General features: G+C 38.5%; 4 protein-coding genes and 1 pseudogene across 5 annotated transcripts; 4 read left to right on the top strand and 1 right to left on the bottom strand.

The window, feature by feature from the left end:
- The first annotated feature begins 967 nt into the window (after positions 1-967).
- LOC111442205 (vinorine synthase-like) lies at positions 968-3,075 on the top strand. Its single transcript, XM_023079499.1, has 2 exons — positions 968-1,555; positions 2,270-3,075. The coding sequence occupies exons 1-2, from the start codon at positions 991-993 to the stop codon at positions 2,785-2,787; spliced, it is 1,083 nt and encodes a 360-aa protein (XP_022935267.1). The 5' UTR covers positions 968-990; the 3' UTR covers positions 2,788-3,075.
- A 2,445-nt stretch (positions 3,076-5,520) lies between these two features.
- On the top strand, positions 5,521-8,270 carry LOC111442451 (vinorine synthase-like). Of its 2 annotated transcripts, XM_023079892.1 has the most exons (4): positions 5,521-6,413; positions 6,611-6,978; positions 7,369-7,395; positions 7,625-8,270. In XM_023079892.1, exons 1-4 carry the CDS (start codon positions 5,600-5,602, stop codon positions 7,931-7,933), a joined length of 1,518 nt encoding a protein of 505 aa, XP_022935660.1. In that variant the 5' UTR covers positions 5,521-5,599; the 3' UTR covers positions 7,934-8,270. The 2 variants fall into 2 exon arrangements, with proteins under 2 accessions (XP_022935660.1, XP_022935661.1); XM_023079893.1 differs by lacking the exon at positions 7,369-7,395 and having other exon boundaries at positions 5,524-6,413; positions 6,611-7,170; positions 7,625-7,712.
- Positions 8,271-9,905: 1,635 nt separating this feature from the next.
- Positions 9,906-13,585, bottom strand: LOC111442229 (potassium transporter 5-like). The gene is made up of 9 exons (XM_023079537.1): positions 13,310-13,585; positions 13,006-13,231; positions 12,673-12,921; positions 12,512-12,562; positions 11,725-11,985; positions 11,469-11,636; positions 11,135-11,389; positions 10,612-11,060; positions 9,906-10,521 (listed from the first exon to the last, which is right to left on the bottom strand). The coding sequence occupies exons 1-9, from the start codon at positions 13,502-13,504 to the stop codon at positions 10,096-10,098; spliced, it is 2,280 nt and encodes a 759-aa protein (XP_022935305.1). The 5' UTR covers positions 13,505-13,585; the 3' UTR covers positions 9,906-10,095.
- Positions 13,586-15,947: 2,362 nt separating this feature from the next.
- Positions 15,948-16,724, top strand: LOC111441700. The gene is made up of 2 exons (XM_023078786.1): positions 15,948-16,171; positions 16,220-16,724. Exons 1-2 carry the CDS (start codon positions 15,948-15,950, stop codon positions 16,722-16,724), a joined length of 729 nt encoding a protein of 242 aa, XP_022934554.1.
- Positions 16,725-18,971: 2,247 nt separating this feature from the next.
- On the top strand, positions 18,972-20,601 carry LOC111441697 (annotated as a pseudogene).
- The last annotated feature ends 3,811 nt before the right edge of the window (positions 20,602-24,412 follow it).

The raw sequence follows: 24,412 nt of genomic DNA, 5'->3' as shown, positions 1-24,412 counted from the left end.
AGACGCGTTTTAAAAATCTTGAGTGAAAGTTCGAGAGGGAAGGTACAAAGAAGACAATATTTGCTAGTAGTGAGTTTCGATAGTTACAAATGGTATTAGAGTTAAACACCGGGCGATTTACTAGTGAGGAGGTTGTACCTCAAACGAATAGACATAAGATAGTGTGCTAACAAGGATGTTGGCCCTCGAACGGGTGAACTAAGGGGTCTCACATAGATTGGAGAAGGGAAAGGTGGTCTACGAGCTGCTACTCAGTCAATTAGTTATGAAATACCATTAACTCTATGTGTATTATCAATATCTCTACCTGTGATTCGTTGAGACATAAACTTCTCCTCTTTTTTTTTTTGTAAAAGGGGTGATGAATAGATATCTTCATTATTCGGATTAATGAACTAAATCAGATAGTTATTTGAGTGAAAGAAAACCGCTTAGATAAATAAAAATTAGTAGTCAAAATATTGAGTCTCATTTTCTATGTATAAGAGTTAACGAGTATAGGTGAGGACGCTAAGCCTCAAAAGGGGTTGGATTGTGAGATCGCACCTCCAGAAAAGCATTTGTTTTTATAAATGTATGGAAATTTCTCTTAAACAAACGCGGTTTAAATACCTTTTACGGCAATATTTGTTACTGGTGTGTTTAAGTGTTGGATCTTGAAAATTTAGTGTTAAGGATATTTAGTAATAAATTATACTTTCCCGTATATATTATATTTGATATTTTATTATAAGGCAAATATCTAATATTTGCCTTATTACTATAGATATCTTTCCATTTATTGTTATTTCCATTTATTACTATTTCCATATCCTTGTAATTTATTTGATTATAAATAAGATAACTTTCACACCATTTAGGTGGGGTGGATTAATCAAACATTCACATTTAGTATTTTTATTCAGAGAAAATAAATAATGTATGGATATTTTTATTAATATACATTTTTGTCATTTAGAACAACATGGTAGCTATATCGAGTGCAACGACATGGGTGTAATGTTCTTGGTGGCGAAGGCCGGGTGTCCGATGACGGACGTTATGAACGACAAAGATTCACAACGGGAAGAGAAGTTGAAGTTGCTTCTTTTAGATGACATGAATAAGAAGGAACAAGAAGTCAAACCTATGTTGTCTATTCAGTTGACCCAGTTTGAATGTGGAGGAGAAGTGATTTGTGTGTTCTTCAATCACAAACTTTCGGATATGTACTCCGTAACCCACTTCATGAGGGATTGGGCTTCCATTGCTCGTAGCTTCACCCACGGCGATCTGCCGGTAGTCAATCCTCAGTTCAACGGCGCCACCTGTTTTCCGCCTGAGTTGGAGGTCAGCGACAACCCATCTGGCCGCCAGGATACTTCTGGAACGAATGAAAGAGTGGAGGTTCCGTTGTCCTTTTCAAAATTTTGTTCTAAGAGATTGGTGTTTGAAGGTTCGAAGATTGCGGCTCTTAAAGCTATGGTTTCTGAGAAAGCAGAGAACCCAACTCGTGTTCAGCTCATCGCTGCGTTAATCTATAAAGCTGTCCTTTCGGCAAAATCTTCAGTCACGGGTATGTTCAAACTATTTCAGTCACGTCCATAATCATTTTTTTTTTTTTGTCCATATTCTCATTTTTGATATATGAATAATGTGTAAGCTAATGATTTTAAGATAAAGATTTCGTAATTACTAATTTGAAAGTTTAGGAGATCAATTACGAATATTTAACCGTTATTGATTTTTAAGTTTAAGAGATCCATTACAAAGATCTAGTCGTTATTGATTTGAAAGTTTAGGAGATTGATTATGCAATCTCATGGTAAATACTCAGTATAGGTATGTTATTTATACTCGGATAAGAACAAAAAAAAAAATAATAATAAAGCATACGTGCTTAAGGTTCCTCTATTTAGAAGCTCTCGTTCTTCCGCTTTATTTATTTCGACATATTTCAAATATGGGTAATTTTCAACATTATGAATATTAATATTGCTTTGTCTAACATTGTTTTGAGACGTGAAGTTATTGTTATTTTGTTTTTGTTTTAAAGTAACTGGAAGAAAATTTGTAAGAGAGACTTTGTAGGGTGAAAGTGTGAGAGATAGAGTTATAAACACTATCTGATAATGTAGGAAAATATTTTTTATTCGAACTACCTAAATTTTTATGTTTCTTTGTTTAATTTCTACTTGTATGTGGGTGTGTGAGTACGATCTATGATAACCTGTTCGTCGTAGGAAGTAGGGTTTGTTGGTATTTGGTGCTAATTTGTTGTGTAACGTAGGGTGTGTGGAAGGGGCAACTCAACTGCATCTTATGATCAACTTACGGCAGAGAGTGGAGTCACCGTTGCCAAGATTAATAGGTAACATAATATCACGCTACATAGCGTCAGAGACCACGTGGGAGCAGAGGGACAAGGAGGTATGGGACATAGTGGGTGGCATGAAGAAAAGCTTAAAGGAGTTCTGTCAGAAGTTCCCAAGAGATTACAAGAATAAAGAGTGGGGTCGGCTTTACAAATTACATGCGAAACAATCAACGGAGAGGCTGAGAAATAACGGGGATGTGGCGGTGATTTCATGCAGCAGCTGGTGTAGATTTCCAGTTTATGATGTAGATTTTGGATGGGGGAAGGCTGTATGGGTGACTGTCCCTGAGTTTCCTGCCAAGGATTTAATTTTATTGATGGATACCAAAGATGGCGAGGGGATTGAAGCGATGGTGAGCTTGGAGGAGAAGGCTATGGAGGCGTTTCAGCAAAATCAAGAGTTTTTCTCATTTTGTGAGCTCAAAAAATAGAGCAGCTGCAGCAGCCAGCTGAAATGGGTTTCACGTTTGGTCGTGTTGTACTGTTGTTCCTGTCACTTTCACTTCTTTAAATGTTGTTTGTAATAATGTTGTGTGTAATAATGTTATGTGTAATGACACTCTCCTTTAGTACGCAAAAATCCATCCTCTGTGGTGGTTGCCCATGACAACCCCTCAGCATTCAATGGCCCCTCTTCTAAGTGTCATTTTTGTTTGTGCTTCCCAAAACCAAAACCAAAACCATGTGGGTGGTTGTGGTTGTCATTGTCGTTGTCGGATATAGCCTGTAATTAGAATATATGGAAATAAATAGAGAGGAGAGTTTTGTATGACATAAGAACTTAAAAGAGTTAAAATAATTGTTCCAAGTTAATAACTTATTTTGTTAAGTGAAATTTATTAACTCACCTTCTCTTTCGTAAGTTTGATTTTGTTTGAGATTTTTCACTTCGAGCAACTCCGATATATCTACAAATTTAACACTTGCTAAGGTTTTGGTGAGGATGTACACACGTTAATCTCTAGTATCAATTTTGATTGGTCCCTAGTCAACTTTGTGTTCTTTAGAAGAAATTTTAATTCTACCAATGCAATTTCTTTAGCTCCTTTGTTCTCTGCATAAAGTTTATGTGACTTATAGGTAGAAACTTCTTATAATGTGCTCTTCTATTTTTTCAACTTTTTTTAGGCCTACCTCTAAGCTTCTTTGGTTGGGATGACGAGTTTGAAGTATCATTTTTCTTACGCTTTGGTGACCTTCCTCTAGACTTCCTTGGTTGAGATGATAAGTCTAATGAAACTCGTAGACGTTGCATTTCGTTGATTGAAGCAGCCTCTGGCTTTTTCTTAGATCTGTTCTTCAGTTCCTTTTACTCTTGACCCATTGGTTTCTTCTCCACTTTCTTGCTGCCAATGCCAATGAATACTTTTGGAAGATGTTAATGGTCTTTCAATAATATCTTACGTAGAATGTTTCTGCGACTGTCTTACCTTCATCAATAGGACTTTGTTTCTATCAAATATCTTGAGGAATAAGTCGATAAATTCCACTCTACTATCTTCTTCTATCATTTGATCAAGACTAATAATATTGCTCTTCAAACTCGGGATGAAATGTACCTTGGACAATAAAGGTTGATTGTCATTCTTGCACTAGAACAAGATGAATCCTTTGTCTTGGATTGGTACAATTGGTCAATCACAAAGCTTCATGTTTCCAATAAATTTCTCATCAAGCTCTTTGAATTTTGCTTGATCTTCAGTCATGTGGTTGCTCGTTCCATTGTTAAGTACCACATGTTAGCCTCCATTTGGTCTTCAACATCTATGAGGAGGTTTGCCATAACCTTCTCTTCATTGAGCACCAACATGTTGAGCATTTTGTAGGCCAACATCAATGCAGCACTCTGCCGCATAATGCCCGTATTTTCCACGAGAGTAATACTTAATCATACTCTTGTTCTTCTAGGGGTTTAGTTGTCATGGGTTTATGAGGTATTGTCACAACCTCCTTTGTCACGTCCCTTTTTTGTTCGTGCGAGCCACTCCTCCTGTGTGAGTAAGAGATGCTTCTCCTCCTCACTGTTGTCAAAGCCACGAAGCCTCTCCTCATGGACCTTAAGATGACCAACAACCTCTTCAATCAACATGTTCTTGAGGTTAGTGAACTGCTCGATGGAGGTAACTATCTAAATGAATCTAGGGAGAACAGCTTGAAGGAACTTCTTGGCGACGAATATCTTCTCTAGCTTGTTGCCTAAAGAACGTATGTCGCTGACGATCATCGTTAACTTCATGACAAAGTCGTTTTGTTGACTCAATGTCCTTCATGGATAGCCTCGAACTCACTCTTCAAGGTCTGCATGTTTGCTTCTTTGACATGTTCCACACCCACACGCATTGTTTGCGGTGTCTCCCAATGCTACTTTTGTCGAGTCCTTGTCTGCCAACATGAGAAGGACGTCCTCGGAGACTTCTAGGTAGATGACAGCAAGAGTCATCCTATCTTTGCGCTCTCCTCAACTTTGTCACATCTCCATGGCGTCCCACACGCCTTGTGCATGTAAGATCACATACATCTTTATTGAACATGTTGCATCGTTACTCTTCGTGAGTAACAGGTAATAGAGTGTTACACTCCCCTCCCTTTCGCTCCTTGTATGGTGACAACATTTATTTCGGCATCCGAGCTCTAATACTAATTATTGGATAGGACCCACAATTGAAATATACTAAAACAAATAGATAAAACAAAAATAACAACTTGAGACGATAGTATATTAAGACATCATCCAAGCTCTAATACCAATTATTGGATAGGACCTACAATTGAAATATACTAAAACAAATAGATAAAACAAAAATAACAACTTGAGAGGATAGTATATTAAGACAGAAGGAAACTGCTTTTCAATTCTCTTTATTTGTTGTGAATAGAGTATTTATTAAAATCTAAAGAAATGGCTTTTCAATTCTCTTTGTTTGTTGTGAATAGAGTACACATGTAATGAGTATTTATAACAAAAAAAAAAAAAAAAAAAAAAAAAAAAAAAAACTAACAAGTTAGCATATTTATTTTACTAAGGAAAGGACTAACAATTTTCTTAAATTTATTCTAGACAATTATCCTAAAATAATAAAATATGGGTGATAATATCAAAGTCAACCTTTTTGGATAAAATCTTATCCTTGTGCCCAATAAACCAATAGAAATTAAAAACACTTTCCCTTTTATGTTCTCTCTTGAATTCAAATCTGCAGCTTCAACTAAGAAATTGAGCTTCAACACATTCAAAGCAAAGTGATGGAACTCGAAATAGTGAGTAAAGAAACCATCAAGCCCTTATCTTCAACCCCACCGGACCTCACAACTCTCACCCTTTCCTGGTTTGATCAACATACCCCTAACGTTTATACACCCCTTCTTTATTTCTACACCAACAACAACGCCGTTGTCAGCTCCTCCGGCTGCCGCGGCCGGCTGCTGAAGGACAGCCTCTCAAAGGCCTTGACTTTCTACTACCCTTTTGCCGGCCGCCTTCGAGACGGCGGAAACTTCATCGACTGCAACGACATGGGGGCCACGTTCGTAGAGGCAAAGCTCCGGTGTCCAATGTCAGAAGTTATGAACACCTTCGATTTGAATCATGACGAGATTTTGAAATTGCTCTGCTTTGAGGACATAAAGGGAAAGGTCCAAACATTCGATCCTCTGTTGTCCGTTCAGTTGACCCAATTTGAATGCGGAGGTGAAGTAATGTATGTGTCTTTGGCTCATAAAGTTGCGGATTTGGCGACATTTGCCAACTTCATGAACGATTGGGCTTCTATCGCTCGCAGCTCCGGCGGCATCGATCCCCCGGTGGTGTGTCCTCTGTTTCATGCAGCGAGTTTGTTCAGGCCGGAATTGGACGGCGGGGTAGACCCATCTGAGGGGGAAGGTTCAGGAAGTAAGAAACGGGAAGAAAATGTTCGTTCCAGAAGAATGGTATTTGAGGGTTCAAAGATTAGAGCTCTTAAAGCTATGGTTTCTAAGAAAGTAGAGAATCCAACCCGCGTTCAGGTTCTCACAGCTTTTATCTACAAAGCTATTGTTTCTGCAAAAAATGCACTCTCAGGTGCGTTACAATTCCTTCTGATCTCTTTCTTGATTCAATAAGTTGTTTTAGATTCCATGGAATCAATTTGGTGCAAGTCATCAATATAAATGCTAATATTCGACCTCTGTTATGTTCTTTGTGTTCATCCAGTTATGCGTTATCGTGTGATCCTAACAGGAGATTTAATTTCTCACTTTCTTTTTCGTTTTGAGAAGGGGGTCTTTCAAGAGAACCGACAAGTATACTGCAGTTCATCAACTTACGGAGCAGAGTGGAGCCGCCATTGCCGGGGACATTGACAGGCAACATAGTATCATTCTTCAGAGCATCATCAACGTCGGCTGAGCAGCAGAGGGAGATGGAGCTATGGAGCGTTGTGGGTGACATGAAGAGAAACTTCGAAGAGTTTTGCAGGAAGTTGCCGAGAAACTACAGAGATGAAGAAGGGAGTCCGGCTCTAAAATCATGGATCAAAGAATCATTTGAGACATGGATGATGGATAATGATGGTAGGAAGTATGGATGTAGCAGCTGGTGCAGATTTCCACTTTACGAGGCGGATTTTGGATGGGGGACGCCAATATGGATCGCTGTGCCTGCTTTTCTGTCCAAGAATACGATTGGGTTGATGGATGCCAAGGATGGCGAGGGGATTGAAGCGATAGTGTGCTTGGACAAGGACGAAATGGCTGTGTTCGAGACAAATGAAGAGCTTCTCTCATTTTGTCACCTCAAAACCTAGAAAGTTTACTTTTTTGAACCACATCAGTCCATGGTTTGATCTCCCAATCCTAATTTATTTTAGTTATTTATTTTTCCGTTTATAACTATTTTGGTTAATATTCTTATTTTGATGCATGAATCATCTTGATTCATTTATGAGTATTAATGTTGCTATGCTTCTATAAAGGCTAGTCTAGCATTATTTTGAGACGTGAAGTCATTGTCATTTTACATTTGCTTAAAGACAAATGTAAACTTTTGTAGTGTGATAGCATTGGTTATAGTGATTGGCTACCACCCGTGGATGTAGAAAAAATTCTCATCTTCGAACCAACCACATAAATATTTGTGTTTCTTTATTTAATTTCTGTTTGTGGGTGTGTGAATATGATCGATTTTGCTTCTGCTTCTACTCCAACCATTGATATTTGGTATCGAGTGGCATTTATGGACATGTAGGAAGTATGGTTTTTTCCTAATTGGTGCTAATTTATTGTGCAATGTAGGCTGTCTGGGCGGGACAGATAAGTCAACAGCATCTTATGATCAATTTACGGCAGAGAGTGGAGCCGCCATTGCCGAGATTAATAGGCAACATAATCTCACACTGCATAGCATTGGAGACCACGGGGGAGCAGAGGGAGAAGGAGGTATGGGACATAGTGGGAGACATAAAGATAAACTTAAAGGTGTACTGTGAGAAGTTCCCAAGCGATTATAGAGATGAAGAATGGGGTTGGCTTTATAAATTACATGCGAAACAATCAATGGAGAGGCCAAAAAATGAAGGGGATGTGGCGGGTGATTTCATGTAGCAGCTGGTGCAAATTTCCATTTTACGAGGTAGATTTTGGACGCGGGAAGCCCATATGGGTCACTGTCCCTGAGTTGTCTGCGAAGGATTCAATTATATTAATTGATACATAAGATGGCGACGGGATCGAAGCAATAGTGTGCTTGGAGGAGAAGGCAATGGATGCGTTTCAACAAAATCAAGAGTTTTTCTCATTTTGTGAACTCAAAAACTAGCTGCTGAAGGCAATGTCTTTGGCAATGGTGTATTTGGTAAGTCATAATAATAATTCTCATTGTCATTGTAAACCCACGTGGTTGGTTTTAAGAAAAGGAAGTGGATCGTTAACGTTCTTAACATGGTGATGCGAGTATCGGGTATCACAATTAGGATTGAACACCAACCTAGAATTTTATCTAAAATATATTAACTTTATGTTAAGAACATCTCTAGATCTCAATTATAAAACCAACTACGTGGGTTCATATATAACATTAATATTGTTACGCCTATATAAAAGTTTGTTTAAGAGGAACTTTGTAGGAGAGAATTTATAGTGTGGGAGATACACTTGTAAACACTTTGATTATAGTAATTAACTATTAGTTGTGGATGTAGGAGAATTTCTTCTAAAAACAGTGTTCATGAATAGGAAAGGATGGTAATTTGCAAAAATGTAAGCATTCATATAAGCTAAGATCAAGAACACAGATCCAATAGGAACATAAGCTAATACATTAAGTGTTGGTATAAGCAAGATATCACATTATGCGACATTTATTTCATTCTTTTCATAGCATGCACTTGTAATAAGTTAAACATGAACTCACCTAGTTAAACCATAATCAAAATGCTACTTGATACCCAAAAGTGTCATCAATTGAGAGATGAACTGAGGATGGCTAGGCCAAGTTGCCCCAGTAACCAAGAAGTATGAATCATTGGGAATGAACAAACAGTGGAAGAATCAATAATGTTGTTATTATTATTAACCGTGACATATTGAAAATATATCGCATTTATATCTTATAATAATTTTCAAATTCGAACAAGTTTGTCGAGTGTAACTGGTTCGTATTAGATCATGTGGTTCCATGATGGATCAATAATGTTATTATTATTAACAGACATATTGAAAATGTATAGCATTTATATCTTATAATAACTTTCAAATCCGAACAAGTTTGTCGGGTGTAACTCGTTTATATTAGATCATGTGGTTCCATGATAGAGCGACTTTACTTCATTCTCATTTCCAAAGTAAAAAGAAATAGACAACTCAAGTAGGATCATATCAATACCTAAAGAACACCAGCCGTAGATAAGATCTGTTGTCCACGGCAGATAGAAGCAACTGTCTTCCTGGCTTCCATAAACTCCTTGACATTTGCAATAACTTGAGCATTCAGGCCAAGTATTCGGGTGCTCAACCACCATGGATTATAAGGGTGTCGTAACTTGATGGATTCAAGCTTTCAAAATCAGCCGTTAATGTAAAATTATGTCTGGGCTTCTTACTGTAAGTATGATCACCTTCAAAATCATGGACAGCAGTTGGATGTCTATCACCCGCCTTTTTCTTGGGACAAACTGCATCAACATGACAACCAAGAGCTTGAAAGGATTGAAATGGAACAGTTACCTCGTAGTCCTCCATGTAATCCTGTAAGCAAGCTAATATTTCGAGAACTCGCCAAACAAGAAAACTATCCAGCGAACCAACCCACACATTTTCCCCACTAACACTCTCAATTTTTTCTATAATTTCAGACGCCCTCGAAAACATAAACAAGTTTGAAGAGCAAAAGTCGTTTTCAAGGAAGGAGAAAAGTTGAATATAGGAATATAACCGGTTTTCCTAACATTTCTCTTAAGGTAATAACTTCTTGTCGAACAAAATCGCACATTATCAGATAAAAATAAATGCATAACATAATATCTTGTTATTTATAATAATAATAATAAAAATAAAATCTTAACCAAAAAGTCAAAAATGAAAAATCTGAATAGTTACAAAATAAAACCTGGGAACAAGACAAATATAATAATTGGGCTCGGTTTTGTGTTACCCCAAGTCTAAAAAGGATTGAAGAACATAAAGAGCTCATCTTCTATACATATTAAGAGCTTATTTTCTATACGTATCTGCCTTCAGACATAAACATCACATTATGATGAAGTTGTCTAAAGTTCATAAGTCATTCCCACTTTGAGCATACGTTTGTGAGGAATTTCAAAGACTTGATCGGTTTGCCTCAAATTTCTCTTCAAGAAGTTATATGCATAGTTTATCATAATCCTATCTCCAAACCCAGCACCCGGTTTAGCAACCACCTCTGTTTCCCCGATGAAATGAACAACTCCTTGCTTCCATGCTTCTGCAGCGCCTCCAAATCCATTCCCATCCTCTTCATCTTCTTCAACTCTCCCATCACTGATACACAATGCCCGTCGATCACTTTCGAACTTTTCCAATCTTTCGAGTAAAATTTTTTCGAACAGTTCATGTTCTGCACGCACTTCTGTGTATCCATATCGAACTACACAGCGAAACACGTCGATCTCCTTTGCCTCTACTCGTCGGAAGAGGAAACGTTCGTCGGCTGGAACCTGGTTAACAACATACATAAAACCTCAAACATTGTCATATATAGCATATATCTATATCTATATCTATTATATCTAATATCAACTCCGAACCTTGCTGATAGGAAGCGATTTAATGGTGACAAAGACGAGCACAGACTGCAAAGCGGGCACGTGCTCGACGTAATGCTTGATGATGGGAGGGATGCCTTGAACGAGCTCAGTGTAGAAAAATGCCATGCCAGGAAGTCTTCTAAAGCTAGTGGTACTCACCATTTCATTGAACATTTCTGGAGAGATTTTGTGGTTGAGCTCATAAAAGTACTTTTTTCTAAACACACTATTCCACACATACATTATTGCCATCATAACAGCTGCAAAAGCTAGAGGGAGATACCCTCCTTGGTCGAACTTGTAAAGAACTGAACTCAGATACACCAATTCCACGCTCCCAATTATGACAACGTAAGTGATTACCAACAGGATGTGAGTTTTCCATATCATTACCATTATCAATACTAGGAAGGAGGACGTGAGTGTCATCACAAACACCACTGCTATTCCTGTTTAGAGCAAAATTCTTTATTTAGTCAGTGCTGGTCGAGTTGAGTTGAGTTAGTTTGAACGAGTAAGTTACCGTATGCATTGCCAATATTTGTAGTGTTCTTGAAGACCAAAGTAACACAAACACAAGCCAACATGAGAAGGTAATTGATCTCAGGAACATAAACTTGGCCTTCATGCTTAGCAGAAGTATGAACCACTTTAACTCTTGGGAAGCATCCAAGTGAAAGTGACTGCTGAATTATAGAGAAAGTTCCTGAGATCATGGCTTGGCTTGCTATGATTGATGCTAAAACTGCCACCACAAACATTGGCCAATACAAACTTCCTGCCAATCATACACATAGGATGATATAGTTGAGTTAATTATTGGGATGAAATCGTATGAACTTTGTGAATGTTTATACCAGGAGTGGACTTGTAGAATGTGTGTGAAACTAGATCACTATTCTTGCGAAGAAACGAGGATTGGCCTGCATAAACGCAGATCAGAGCTGGGTAGGTCACTAGGGACATGCTCAGCTGGATCGATCGGACGCTGAAATGGCCGACGTCGGCGAACAATGCTTCTGCCCCTGTATTCGTCGTGTAGTTATAAAGATTGTGGGGGTCTGTTGTTGATGAAAAAGGGTAAGAGTAAAGAATATAAGAAGACTTAAGAACCTGTAATACAAAGAACAACACCGCCGAGAGAAATCCAAGCATCCTTTTTGTTCCTTTGGAAATAATAAATAATGTAGGCTGGATTTAAGGCCTTGATGACAGTGGGGTCGTATTTGAAGAAGTTGTAAACACCGATTGCAGCGATGAAAGCAAACCAAATGAAGATGATTGGGGCAAAAGTGTAGCCAACTTTGTCGGTTCCTAATCTTTGAGCCATGAACAAAAACACCAAGATGACTACTGATGTCCAAACAATCCTTCCTGCAATATCATTTTTAGTTTATGACTCAAAATAGTTTTGTCCGGGATGAATCAATTAAGTGGAAATTGAAATAACCGTTATACAATTTTAAGAGGATGAAAAATTAAGCCTAGGGAATTATGAAATACCAAATTTATCTTTTGAAAAAATAAGAAATAAAAAACTAATTTGTTGTAAAATCAGACATAATTGGTATAAATAATGAATTGTATTAAAATGAAAGGGAATCTTTTTCCTTTTACACTTTTCTAAAAAATATTTTAAATAAAATTATGGAATATGTGTCACTCTCTATCTGTTTTAATTATTTCTATTTAAAAAAAAAACATTAATTTTATACAATTGAATTATTTTGATTTACGGTTTATAAAATAAATAGATAAAATATCCCTCTTTTCAAATATTAATTTTGTGGTTTATAAATCCGTTGGAAATTGAAAAATAATTTCCCTAATAAAAAGTTCGGTCTGTGTGATAATTATAAAAAAAATACAGTAAATAAATAAATAAAGGGTGTGAATTTACCTTCTGTCATTGCAGAGGTTGCCTCCGTGATCCCTCCCACAGCAGATAAAACTGAAGTAAAAAACAATTAAAAATTAATCTATTTAATTCATAAAATGTTAAAAATAATATTGCAATTAATTTGTAATTTAGAGGAAAAAAAAAAGGGGGGAAAGGGGGACCTGAGATACAAGGGGTGAGGACGCCGTCGCCAATAACCATGGCGGTTCCGAGCATCGTCGCAAAGAGAAGAGCGACCTTCGCAAAATGGCTGTTCTCCAGCGCCGACTGAATCCTCGAAGCTCTCTTCTGTCTCCGATTCGGCAAATTCAATTGGTAATTTGACACCTCTCCATCCTCCATCTCTGCGTTTGGAATCAGCCCTACTTTCGCGTACCGGCAAATCAGAGAGTACAGTGCGAAGGTTCCGCCTGGAAAATCAAAATCAAAATCAAAATCAAAATCAAAATCCGATTCCGATTCCGAATCACAGAAGAATCGAATGAGGCTTTTACCATCGCCGTTGTCGTTGGCTCTGAGGACGATGAACACGTATTTGATGACTGGAATGAGAGTTAAGGTGTAGAAGATCAAAGACATCGCTCCTAAAACGTCGTCCTCGTGCTTGATTCCCTCCGGAAAGATGCCGGCGTACACGTAGAGCGGCGAGGTTCCGATGTCTCCGTACACTACTCCGATGCTCTGGAATGCTAGTTGTAATATCACACTCCATTTCTTCTTCTGCCAGTTTGATTTTAAATTATTATTAATATATAGAACTGAAAAAGAAGAAAAGAGGAGAGTAAAGAAGAGACCGACGTCGTCCTCGGAGTGATCGCGACCATGGAGTTTACGAGACTCTAAATACAAGGAGTCGTGTCGCCGGAGATTCTGCCACGACATTTTCCTCTCTTGAGGAGTGGGAACATCGGAACCAGACGGCGCAATTTCTTCCTCTTCTATGGCGACGACGGCGGAAACTTCGTGTGCACCACCGGAGATCCGGTCAGCCATTGGTGGAGAAATTTAAAAAGCAGAGAGAAAATAGAAGATGTGAATTAATTGCGGGTGTGATAATTATGTAAAGAAGAACAGTATTTATATGAAAAATTAGAGACGCCCATTATTAGAAGATGTGAATTAATCCGGTCAGCCTCTGTGCATTCATTATTTTTTTTGGGATGGGGCAATTCTTTTGGTTTGTTAAACAAAGTAACAAAATAAAAAAACAAATTATGGAAATAACCAACCAATTTAACCACAAATTAACAAAATATAGGAGGAAACACTGTAAATTAAAATCAATAAATTTTTTTAAATTAATAATTAAATAAAAATAAACTAAACTTTCATTACAATTTTATTTCAATCCATGCATAACTTTAGAAAATATATATTACTTTTTTAGTATAAAAAATAATGTAAATTACAGAGAAATTTGAGAATTAATTAAACAATTAATAGAAGTTTTATTAAATTCGAGTAGTTTTTCATCTCTTTATCTTCGTCTATTTTTTTTAATTGTATAATGATTGCTCTTGCTATATTTGAGGAAATTTTTAAAATGGTTTTGTGTTTTTTTAGGTGGACAAATCATTACTTAAATGATTAATTTATAAAACTTAGATCAATTCAATTATTAAATTTGAGGTTTTAATTGAAAAACTTCAACGTTTTTTTATATATATAAATTGATATTTATCTTTTTTTTTTTTTTTTAATTAAATGACATATTTAGTCTAACTTTTAAATTTACGGTTTTAATTTTTAAACTTTGGAATTTTTAAGATTAATCCATATATTTTTCATTAAAAAAACTCAAGAAGTCAAAAGCAGTAGATTTTGGAAAAAGAAAGTCAAATCCGTTTTCTTTTGCACGTGCGTAGTCAATGTTTGACCAAAACTCACGAGCGACCTATGTGGGGTTGTCACGGGAAGGAAATGATTGGTGGTTGATTTACCAAATAAATCACTAAAGTGAGTTCCATTATTATCATACCTTTTTTAACGCAAAATTCAAACATTTATTTAAATTGCTATTAAAAAATTAATTTATATTTTTAATTACATATTTCTTAAAATAAAATAAAAAAAATTGTATTTCCAACTCGAACATTTATCTAAATTGGTATTAGAAAATTCATTTTCGTACCTTCCTTTAGAGTATAATCTATACTATGAATCAACCATCTCATTTTCTTAATTTGTATTTTTCTTTTAAAGTATTTATGGTCGACCCAATTATTACCAAATAAATCTTTAAATTGCGATTCCATTATTATTATGCCTTTTTAACTTTGTAAAACTCGAATATTTATTTAAATTGGTATTAGAAAATTCATTTTCTTACCTTCCTTTAGAGTATAATCTGATCTATACTCGGGATCAACCATCTCATTTTCTTAATTTGTATTTTTCTTTTAAAGTATGTATTGTCAACCCAATTAGTACCAAATAAATCTTCAAATTGAGTTTCCATTATTATTATTATGTTAACTTTGTAAAACTCCAATATTTATTTAAATTGGTATTAGAAAATTCATTTTTTTGTGCATTCCTTTAGGATCAACCATGTCATTTCCTTAATTTGTATATTTTTTTATTACATATTTCTTCTGGACTCAACTTACCATTTTAAGTTTAAGCTTTAATTTTTTAGAGTTTGAACTAATTGAGATAGCAACCAAACGAGTAAGTGCTCTTTACTAATTGAGATAGTAACTAAACGAGTAAATACTCTTATTTTAAAAGATAGATATAACGCCCTTAATTTTCTAAACCTAATTAGTGACGTTACCGTTGGTATCAAAGCCCTAGGTTATAGATCTTGTAGATTGGCTTACGATGTAGGCTTAACGTACTTCCATGGTCCTCTAGCAAACGCGCCGTCACCGTCAGGTATGCCTTCTTTTTTTTAAGAAGTGAAGCTTCTTAGTTAAATGATGTATGCAGTAGTGAATGTGTATTTTGTGGTGAATGATATGATATCCATGTGTTATATGTTGGCATGATTTATGGTATGTCATGTATTGCTGGCTGTTATGATGATGCTATAGTTGAATGTATGAGTGATTTGTATGACTACGAATGTTTATAGAATCTATTAGATAAGTATGTGACTTAATAATTACGTGCACTGTTTAGATGCCACCCAGAACTCGAGGAGGAGGTCTTAGGGGACGACCCCCACTTAAGAGTAGAGAAAGAAGAAGGGGACGTAATGGGAGATGAGATGATTCTATAGAGCAATCTATTCCGCCACCAGCGACACCTCAAGCCGCACCGGATCCTACAGCTGCCCTAGTAAATGCATTACAAACTGTGATTCAAAATCTGACTGCCAACCAGCAAGCAAATGCTTCTACATCAACTATGGAGGCTAGGTACTTGCGAGATTTCAAGAAGGGTGACCCTCGAACTTTTTAAGGGGGCATCTGAAGATCCAACGGTGACACAGATGTGGTTGAGGTCCATTGAGTCAGTATTTGTGTTGACCAACTGCCCTGAGGCCCATAGGGTGGAGTGTGCTATGTTTATGTTGCATGATGATGCGGAATTGTGGTGGCAGGCCACCCGCGACCTTATTAGTCCTGAGGGTGGTGTAGTCTCGTGGGTGGAGTTCAAGGATGTCTTCTCTAAACAATATTACCCAGAGGATGTCCAGTTGCGAAAGCAGCAGAAGTTTACCCAATTGAGTTAGAGGGGGCGTACTGTTACTACCTATGTCAGGGAATTTTCTAAGCTGAAGCGTTTTGCCCCAGAATTAGTGAACACGGACTACAAGACAGCTCGACAATTTGTACTGGGGTTAGATACGAAGATTCGTAACACTGTTAAGGCGATTTCACCTACCACTTACGCTGCCGCCCTGAGAGCAGCTAAGGCTATGGAAGGACCTGATAGTTCGCGTGAACCCCCTTCATCACTAGTGAGACAGAAGCGACGCCGCGACCAAACTGACCGAAATGAATTGTCGTTTCCACAAACACAAAGACGATCAGATAGACAGCGCCTGGATTATAGGCGTGAACAGCAAGGCAGTGAGAACAGGTCAGAGAGTAGGCCCAAGTGTAAGGATTGCGACAAGAATCATTGGGGCCAGTGTTTGGTTCGATCTGGAGCCTGTTTTCGATGTGGAAAAGCAGGGCATTTAGCTAAGGATTGTTTTGGAAGTCGTACTACTGATGTTGGAAATCAACAGAAATCATTTCGCATCGCGAACAACCCCCATTAGAACCGTCTGCCAGCAAGAGCTTATGCCTTTACCAGCAAGGATACTGGAAACCCTGATACAACGGTGACAAGTACACTATCTGTTCTTGGGCACCTTGCTTTGACATTGTTTGACTCAGGATCTACGCATTCCTTTATTTACTGTTTTTGTTAGTCAAACAAAGTTTGTATTAGAGCTTTTATTGCATGGATTTTCTGTAGGCACCCCGACAGGGATGAATATGATTGCTGCTTATAGAGTAAAGGATAGTCATGTATTAGTATCAGGAGTTAAAATAGAAGTAGACTTGATAGTACTTGATATGTATGTGTATGATATAATTTTGGGAATGGATTGGTTAGCAAAAAATCATGCTAGCATAGATTGTCACAAGAAAGAAGTAGTGTTCACACCACCATCCAAGACCAGATTCAAATTCAAGGGCACGAGTCTGGGTACTGTTCTAGAGGTTATATCAATGATGAAAGGTATCAGTAACGACCCAGATCCACCGTTAGCAGATATTGTCCTCTTTGGGCTTTCTCTTTCGAGCTTCCCCTCAAGGCTTTAAAACGCGTCTGATAGGGGAAGGTTTCCACACCCTTATAAACGGTGGTTTGTTCTCCTCCCCAACCAATGTGCGACATCATAATCCGCCCCCCTTCGGGGCCCAGCGTCCTCGCTGGCACTCTTTCCTTCCTCCAATCGATGTGGGACCACCCCCAAATCCACCCCCCTTTGGGGCCCAGCGTCCTTACTGGCACACCGCCTCGTGTCTACCCCCCTTCGGGGAACAGCAAGAAGGCTGGCACATCGTCCGGTGTCTGGCTCTGATACCATTTGTAACGACCCAGATCCACTGCTAGCAGATATTGTCCTCTTCTGCATACGCAGTACCTTGTTAGGGTTGTTAAAACCCGTAGAGCACCTTCTGCATCTGCAGTACCTTACTGGGGTTGTCGTTGTCGATGAAGTCAGGTGATTGTCGAACGTAGACAGTCTCCTTTAGCTCTCCGTTGAGGAAAGCTAACTTCACGTCCTTGTGGTGGACCTCCCAGGAGTGATGTGCTGCGATCGCCAGCAACAAGCGGACAGACCAACCTTGCCACCGGCGCGAACACCTCTTCGAAGTCCACCCCCTGCTTCTTGACGTAGTCCTTCGCCACCAGATGGGTCTTGTGCTTCACAACTTCTCCCTCTTCGTTATGCTTCAGTTTGAACACCCATTTGAGTCCTATGGAAAGGTGTCTTGACGAGGTACTCCACCGTAAATTGTTCTAGGTTCTGGTCCACCGCAGCCACGTTGTTCCACAGCCAAAAGGTGTTCTCATCGAAGACAATGTCGCGCGACACGTGAGCTCGCCCCCCGAAAGATCATTGAGCCTATACGCCATGCTCCCGGGTTTGTAGCCAATGAAGATGATCTTCAGCCGCCTGGGATCGAGCTTGGCAAGGTACGGATGCATGATCTTCATGTACGCGACGCAGCCAAGCACTCGGAGATGATGTACTGCAGGCTTCTTGCTGTATCAGACCTCGTGTAGCGCCTTCCCGTCTAGGCTTTGCGTTGTCGACCAGTTGAGGAGATAGACGACCGTCATGACCGCCTCTCTCCAGAACCTCTCGGGCATCTCGATCGTCATCAGTAGTGATCTTGCTGCCCCGACGATGGTCTGGTTTTGGCGCTCCACCACCCCGTTTTGCTGGGGGAGTAGGGTGTCGTTAGGTGCCGCTACACGCCTAGCTCGTCGCAATACTTGTTGAAGCTCACCGAGGTGAATTCTCTGCCTCGATCTATGCACAACACTCGCATCTTCTTCCCGTATTCGGCTTTCGCACGCGCTTGAACGCATTTAATCGCATCCGCATCCTCATTCTTTGCTTGCAGCGGGATCAACTACATAAAGCAGCTCTTTTCATCGACTAGCAGGAGGAAGAGTCTTATCGCTTGGGGTCGCCGGCTTGATGGGCTCGCAGAGATCGCCGTGTACGAGTTCCAATCTCTCATCGGCACGGTAGGATGCCTAAGACGAAAAATGGGTGTGCTTCTATTTGCCAATGAGACACCCTCGCATAGCCTATTCACGCCTTCGATTACCGGCAAACCGTACATCATCTTCTCCTTGTGTAGTTTCTGTAGAGAAGGAAAGCTCAGGTGTCTGTACCTTGCGTGCCACCTCCAAGTTGCTTCTTCGGTCCTAGCTGAGAGGCTGATCGGTTGTTCTGTCTTCAACTCTAGAATGTAGAGGCGGTTTTTTGGCACTGAACATGCGTGAGGAGCCGTCGTTGATCGTCGCAAATTTTGAGCAGTCTGCGCTCGATGTAAATGTAGCAGTCAGACTCATTGAGTTGTGTAAGGACCGGGATGACTCAATGACTCTAAAAAGACGGGTTAATTTTTCTCGAGATAAAACAAAGGAATTTAAAACATTATATTTACATTATATCAAAATAAATTTTATACATGAGTATTTTAAAACAGAACACAATTTTAAAACAGAAGTTAAGGGACGACACAAAAAGGGTTGAGGACGACGAGTGAGGTTAGTCTATGGCACCTACTCCAGAGTCCGCTACCGTCCTCGACTAGCTCCTTATTTTTTGAAAAAAAAATGGAGAATAAGGAATGAGTACAAGACTCGGTAAGCAGCCTAGTTGTAGGCTCTTAATAGTGCCCTTCATATGCTAGGTACTACACTTTTTCTTTTCATTTTCTTTTCTACATGTGGAATTTCAGATTGCTACTAATGTCTGTCCTTCTTCTTCTCTCATCATTGAAATCCACTTGATTTCGGTTGCAGGCAGTGGTCCCATTTCAAGCGCTAATCACTTATGGAGTTTCGGAGGATGCTGTTTGTCCAGGGAAGAAGGCTGCTGATATCTGTCGAACCGCCTTTCATGAATCCTTGGGTCATCATGTGTGTTTTTCTCCTTGTTCCTTCTCGTAACTCTACTTTAATAGTTTGAACAATGTCTTGTATCTTACTTCTTCTTGCACTTCCTTGGATACCCAATTCATGTTTTGTTTCGTTTATTTTGAATTTCGTTAGCACTTTTGCTCCCTAACTTTGAGATATTTACTTAGTTCATGAATTTTAGGCTGTTATAATCCTTTCAAGCTCTTGGTTGTCATGCTGATGCAGTTTGTCCCAAGAAAAAGGATGGTGATTGACATCCAACTGCCGTCCATGATTTGAAGGTGATCAAACTTACAATGATAAGCCAGGACATAATTTTACATTAACGGCTGATTTTGAAAGCTTGAATTCATCAAGTTACGACGCCCTTGTAATCTCAAGTGGTCGAGCACCTGAATACTTGGCCTTGAATGCTTGAGTTATTGCAATTGTTTAGGAGTTTATGGAAGCCACTAAGGTAGTTGCTTCTATCTGCCATGGACAGCAGATAGATCTTATCTGTTGCGAGTGTTCTTTAGGTATTGATATGATCCTACTTGAGTTGTCTGAAAAATTCAAAATGTTTATTTCTTTTTACTTTGAAAATGAGAATGAAGTAACAGTAGCTCCATCGTGGAATGACATGATCTAATACGAACCAGTTACACTCGACAAACTTATTCAAATTCGAAAGTTATTATAAGATACAAAGGCGATACATTTTCAATATGTCTCTGTTAATAATAATAACATTATTGTTTCTTCTACTGTTTGTTCATTCCCAATGATTCATACTTCTTTGATGTATAAGGGAGCAAATACACTCCATACCCAGCCGTGACTGACTGAATGTCGAACTAAGTGGGGCAACATAGTTGAAACCTGATCCACTCGACTGATGCTTCGCAAACGGAAACTTGGTTACTGGGGCAGCTTGGCCTAACCCTCCTCAGTTCATCTCTCAGTCGATGACACTATTGGGTATCCAAGTAGCATTTTAATTATGGCTTAACCAGGTGAGTTCATGTTCAACTTAGTACTAGTGCATGCTATGAAAAGAATGAAATAAATGTTGTATAACGTGATGTCTTGCTTATACCAACACTTCTCTGTATTTTTCTTTTCCTTTTTTGGGAGTGATGTGTTGTAGCTTATGTTTCTGTTGGATCTGTGTTTCTGGGCTTAGCTTATATGAATGCTTACATTTTGCAAATTACCATCCTTTTCCTATTCATGAACACCTGAAAATAATGGTTGGAAGCGAAGAAATTCTCCTACATCTACAAGTGGTAGCTAATTACTACAATCAAATTATTTACAAGTGTATCTCCCACGCTCTCACACTATAAATTCTCTCTTACAAAATTCCTTTTAAACAAATTTTTATATAGGCATAACAATATTAATGTTATATATGAACTCACGTGGTTGGTTTTATAATTGAGTTCCAGAGATATTCTTGATATAAAGTTCATATATTTCAGATAAATTCTAGGTTGGTGTTCAATCCTAAATGTGATATCCGATACTCACATCACTATGTTAAAGAACATTAACGATCCACTTCCTTTTTTTAAAACCAACCAAGTGGGTTTACAATGACGATGAAAATTATTATGACTTACCAAATAAACCATTGCGAAAGACATTACCTTCCGCTGCTAGTTTTTGAGTTCACAAAATGAGAAAAACTGTTGATTTTGCTGAAACACCTCCATTGCCTTCTCCTGCAAGCACACTATCGCTTCGATCCCGTCGCCATCTTTGATATCAATGAATATAATTGAATTCTTCGCAGGCAACACAAGGTCAGTGACCCATATGGGCTTCCCACATCCAAAACCTACCCGTAAAATGGAAATTTACACCAGCTGCTACATGAAATCACCGCCACATCCCCTTTATTTCTCACAGAACTCCTTTAAGTTTCTCTTTATGCCTCCCACTATGTCCCATACCTCCTTCTCCCTCTTCTCCCACGTGGTCTCTGATGCTATGCATTGTGAGATTATGTTGCCTATTAATCTCGGCAATGGCGGATCACAACGCGCAGTTGACTTGTCCCGCCCAGACAGCCTACATTGCACAATAAATTAACACCAATTAGGAAAAAAACCATACTTCCCACATGTCCATAAATGCCGCAACAACAATGATCCATACTAAATACTAATGGTTGGAGTTGAAGGGGAAGCAAAATCGAGCGTATTTACACACCCACAAACAGAAATTAAACAAAGAAACACAAAGATTTACATGGTTGGTTCGAAGAGAATGAAATTCTCCTACATCCACAGATAGTAGCCAATCACTATAACCAACACTATCACACTACAAAGTCTACAATTGTCGTTAAAGCAAATGCAAAATAACAATGACTCCACGTCTCAAAATAATGCTAGATTTGCTTTTATATAAACATAGCAACATTAATGCTCATACATGAAACAAGATGATTCGATTAAAATAATACTCACGAAATTGTGAAGTAATCTCACACACACTAATGATAGAACGCTACGATACGGATTTCTGAAAGTACTACTCGTGTACTTGTAAATAAGATGTCAAGAGTGGAGAGACAAGGAGACAAGGAACACTAATTTTATCAAGAATTTCTATTTCTCTCTTTTTTTACTTTACAGGAAAATGATGAGGTATTTATACCTTTTCTAACACTAATAGGGCGAGAAAAACGCTCATAAACCCCTACCATCATTCAAAAAAGCTGTGTGCCTTGTCTTTTTTCAAATTAACTTTTCTAACAAATTTACTAAGTTAACATTAAGTTTATTTTAACAAACTAACCTTTACCATTTTAAATTTATTTCAACAAAACTCCCTCATAAACTTAAATCCTATACCTGTGCCTTAAATCCTATACCTGTGCTGTTTTCGTTTTCTCGAGCTTAGTCGTGGTTTCTTCAATTTCCTCTCCTTGTCCTCGAGCAGCAAACTAAGTTTGTTCTTTTCTGACGAGACTTCATTTGTAGCTTCTCGAGAGCAGCCCATTTGAGATACCAACTCCTCATTTCTCCCGTTCTCAGCCACACTCGACTTAGACGTCATAGCTTCTTTCAGTTTACTCAATTCCCTTCGCATGTCCACAACGACATTTTCCACTTCCATTATTGCCTCCTCCATTTCGACTTTATCACGAGTGATTATCTCAATCGTGTGTCGTAAATTCACTGCCTCATGTTGGACCAGATTCAGGTTCATGTCGAGTGAGTCTCTCTGTTGAGTTAGTATCTCTATATCTTCCTCCTCCCTCATTAGCTCTTCCACTAGACCATCAATGTCACGAGCCAAAAAAATTAACCTCCAAGTCGTGACTTATTAAGACTATGACATGTAGTGTGTATGCAAGAAATTCAAAGGAAAACACTATTTCAAAAATCAATCATTTATTTCGTAAGAAAAGTGTTTCAATACAAAGAGGACATCGATGACTAGTTTTAGACAAAGAAAGAAAACATGAAGGAAAAATGTACTAATCAGTAAGATTGGACTGACGTCCCGGGACACGTTTCCTTTGTGACAATCCACATCTTTCAACGTCCCCTCTCTTGACTCAATGCCTCACGTACCTGGAAAAAGAAGATATAACAAGAATGAGAATAAACTTATACTCGGTAAGCCACCTACTTGTAAGCTCTTATCGCATCCTAATCTTAATGAACTCCCACGGACTCTACTTTAGCTCTAGGACATCTAGTTTTCGTTTTAGCTCCTTGGGGCTTCTTTGATTATTTGTCATTTTATTTAAATAAAGATTTTTAAAAGTTCCCTTATGCCGACCTATGTAATGACTGGTGTCCTACGAGTAGCTACCTCGGCATGGCTCTGAGACTATCTGGTATCTTACCTAGGAAGTGAGCTGCAACCCCCTAGGCCCAGGATAGTCCCCCTAGTCGGGGAGAGCTACCCCCTTAACCCATCCAGCCAAATGGTCTATATGACGTGGGCACACGTTTTCCATGCTAAAACAGCTAAGAGCAGTTAGATTCTGATCAGGAACCCCCTGGCCCCCACGAAGCTATGACACCAATCACACACATGTTGCCTGAGGGCACTCTAGAGATGGTTCGTATGTCATGGTGGTCTGTTACACTACGAGGGGAAATGTTAGGTCTATACCTTAGCGACTTGTCACTCTAACCACAAATCCCTAGACTTTACCATACTTGTGGGTCATGAAAATTAACCGAGTATGCAAACAACTATCATCTAGCATAATCATACAAAATTCATGCAAAATAAACATACATGCTCAACGGGGAGATAACATCCATCAAGCTCCTGGAGCGCAGAGTTCATAAGTTCCCATCCTTCTTTCACTATGTCCCATACCTCCTTCTCTGCTCCCACGTGGTCTCTGATGCTATGCAGTGTGAGATTATGTTGCCTATTAATCTCGGCAATGGCGGCTCCACTCGGTGCTGTTTAGCCTACATTGCACAACAATGTTTAGTTTATGCATGGTTTGAAATAAAACTCTAATAAAAGTTTAGTTTATTTTTATTTAATTATTAGTTAAATTTTTTTATTGATTTTAATTTACAGTGTTTCCTCATATATTTTGTTAATTTGTGGTTAAATTGGTTGGTTATTTTCATAATTTGTTTTTTATTTTGTTACTTTGTTTAACAAACCAAAAGAATTGCCCCATCCCAAAAAAATAATTTCAGGTTTATAATATTTAATTTAAGTAAGTAAAAAATAAAATAATAAGTTTAAGTTTAATCATTAAATTGAAATGTTGGACTGTTTTAATGAATGCCAGAGGGGGGGGGGGGGGGGGGGGGGGGG

This window comes from Cucurbita moschata, unplaced genomic scaffold, assembly GCF_002738365.1.
Source record: "Cucurbita moschata cultivar Rifu unplaced genomic scaffold, Cmos_1.0 Cmo_Scf00004, whole genome shotgun sequence".
Classification (NCBI taxonomy): Eukaryota; Viridiplantae; Streptophyta; class Magnoliopsida; order Cucurbitales; family Cucurbitaceae; genus Cucurbita; species Cucurbita moschata.
This window is presented reverse-complemented; position numbering and strand designations above follow the sequence as displayed.

Bases quoted from the DNA above. Each gene is read 5' to 3' on its own strand.
- LOC111442205 (XM_023079499.1), top strand. From the start codon at position 991: ATGGGTGTAATGTTCTTGGTGGCGAAGGCCGGGTGTCCGATGACGGAC. The intron at 1,556-2,269 runs GTATGTTCAAAC...TGTGTAACGTAG, and splicing joins GGCAAAATCTTCAGTCACGG to GGTGTGTGGAAGGGGCAACT.
- LOC111442451 (XM_023079892.1), top strand. From the start codon at position 5,600: ATGGAACTCGAAATAGTGAGTAAAGAAACCATCAAGCCCTTATCTTCA. The intron at 6,414-6,610 runs GTGCGTTACAAT...CGTTTTGAGAAG, and splicing joins TGCAAAAAATGCACTCTCAG to GGGGTCTTTCAAGAGAACCG. The intron at 7,396-7,624 runs GTTATAGTGATT...TGTGCAATGTAG, and splicing joins TTTGTAGTGTGATAGCATTG to GCTGTCTGGGCGGGACAGAT.
- LOC111441700 (XM_023078786.1), top strand. From the start codon at position 15,948: ATGTGGTTGAGGTCCATTGAGTCAGTATTTGTGTTGACCAACTGCCCT. The intron at 16,172-16,219 runs GTTTACCCAATT...TACCTATGTCAG, and splicing joins CAGTTGCGAAAGCAGCAGAA to GGAATTTTCTAAGCTGAAGC.
- LOC111442229 (XM_023079537.1), bottom strand. From the start codon at position 13,504: ATGGCTGACCGGATCTCCGGTGGTGCACACGAAGTTTCCGCCGTCGTC. The intron at 11,061-11,134 runs GTAACTTACTCG...TGCTCTAAACAG, and splicing joins AAATATTGGCAATGCATACG to GAATAGCAGTGGTGTTTGTG. The intron at 10,522-10,611 runs GTTCGGAGTTGA...GTTGTTAACCAG, and splicing joins AATCGCTTCCTATCAGCAAG to GTTCCAGCCGACGAACGTTT.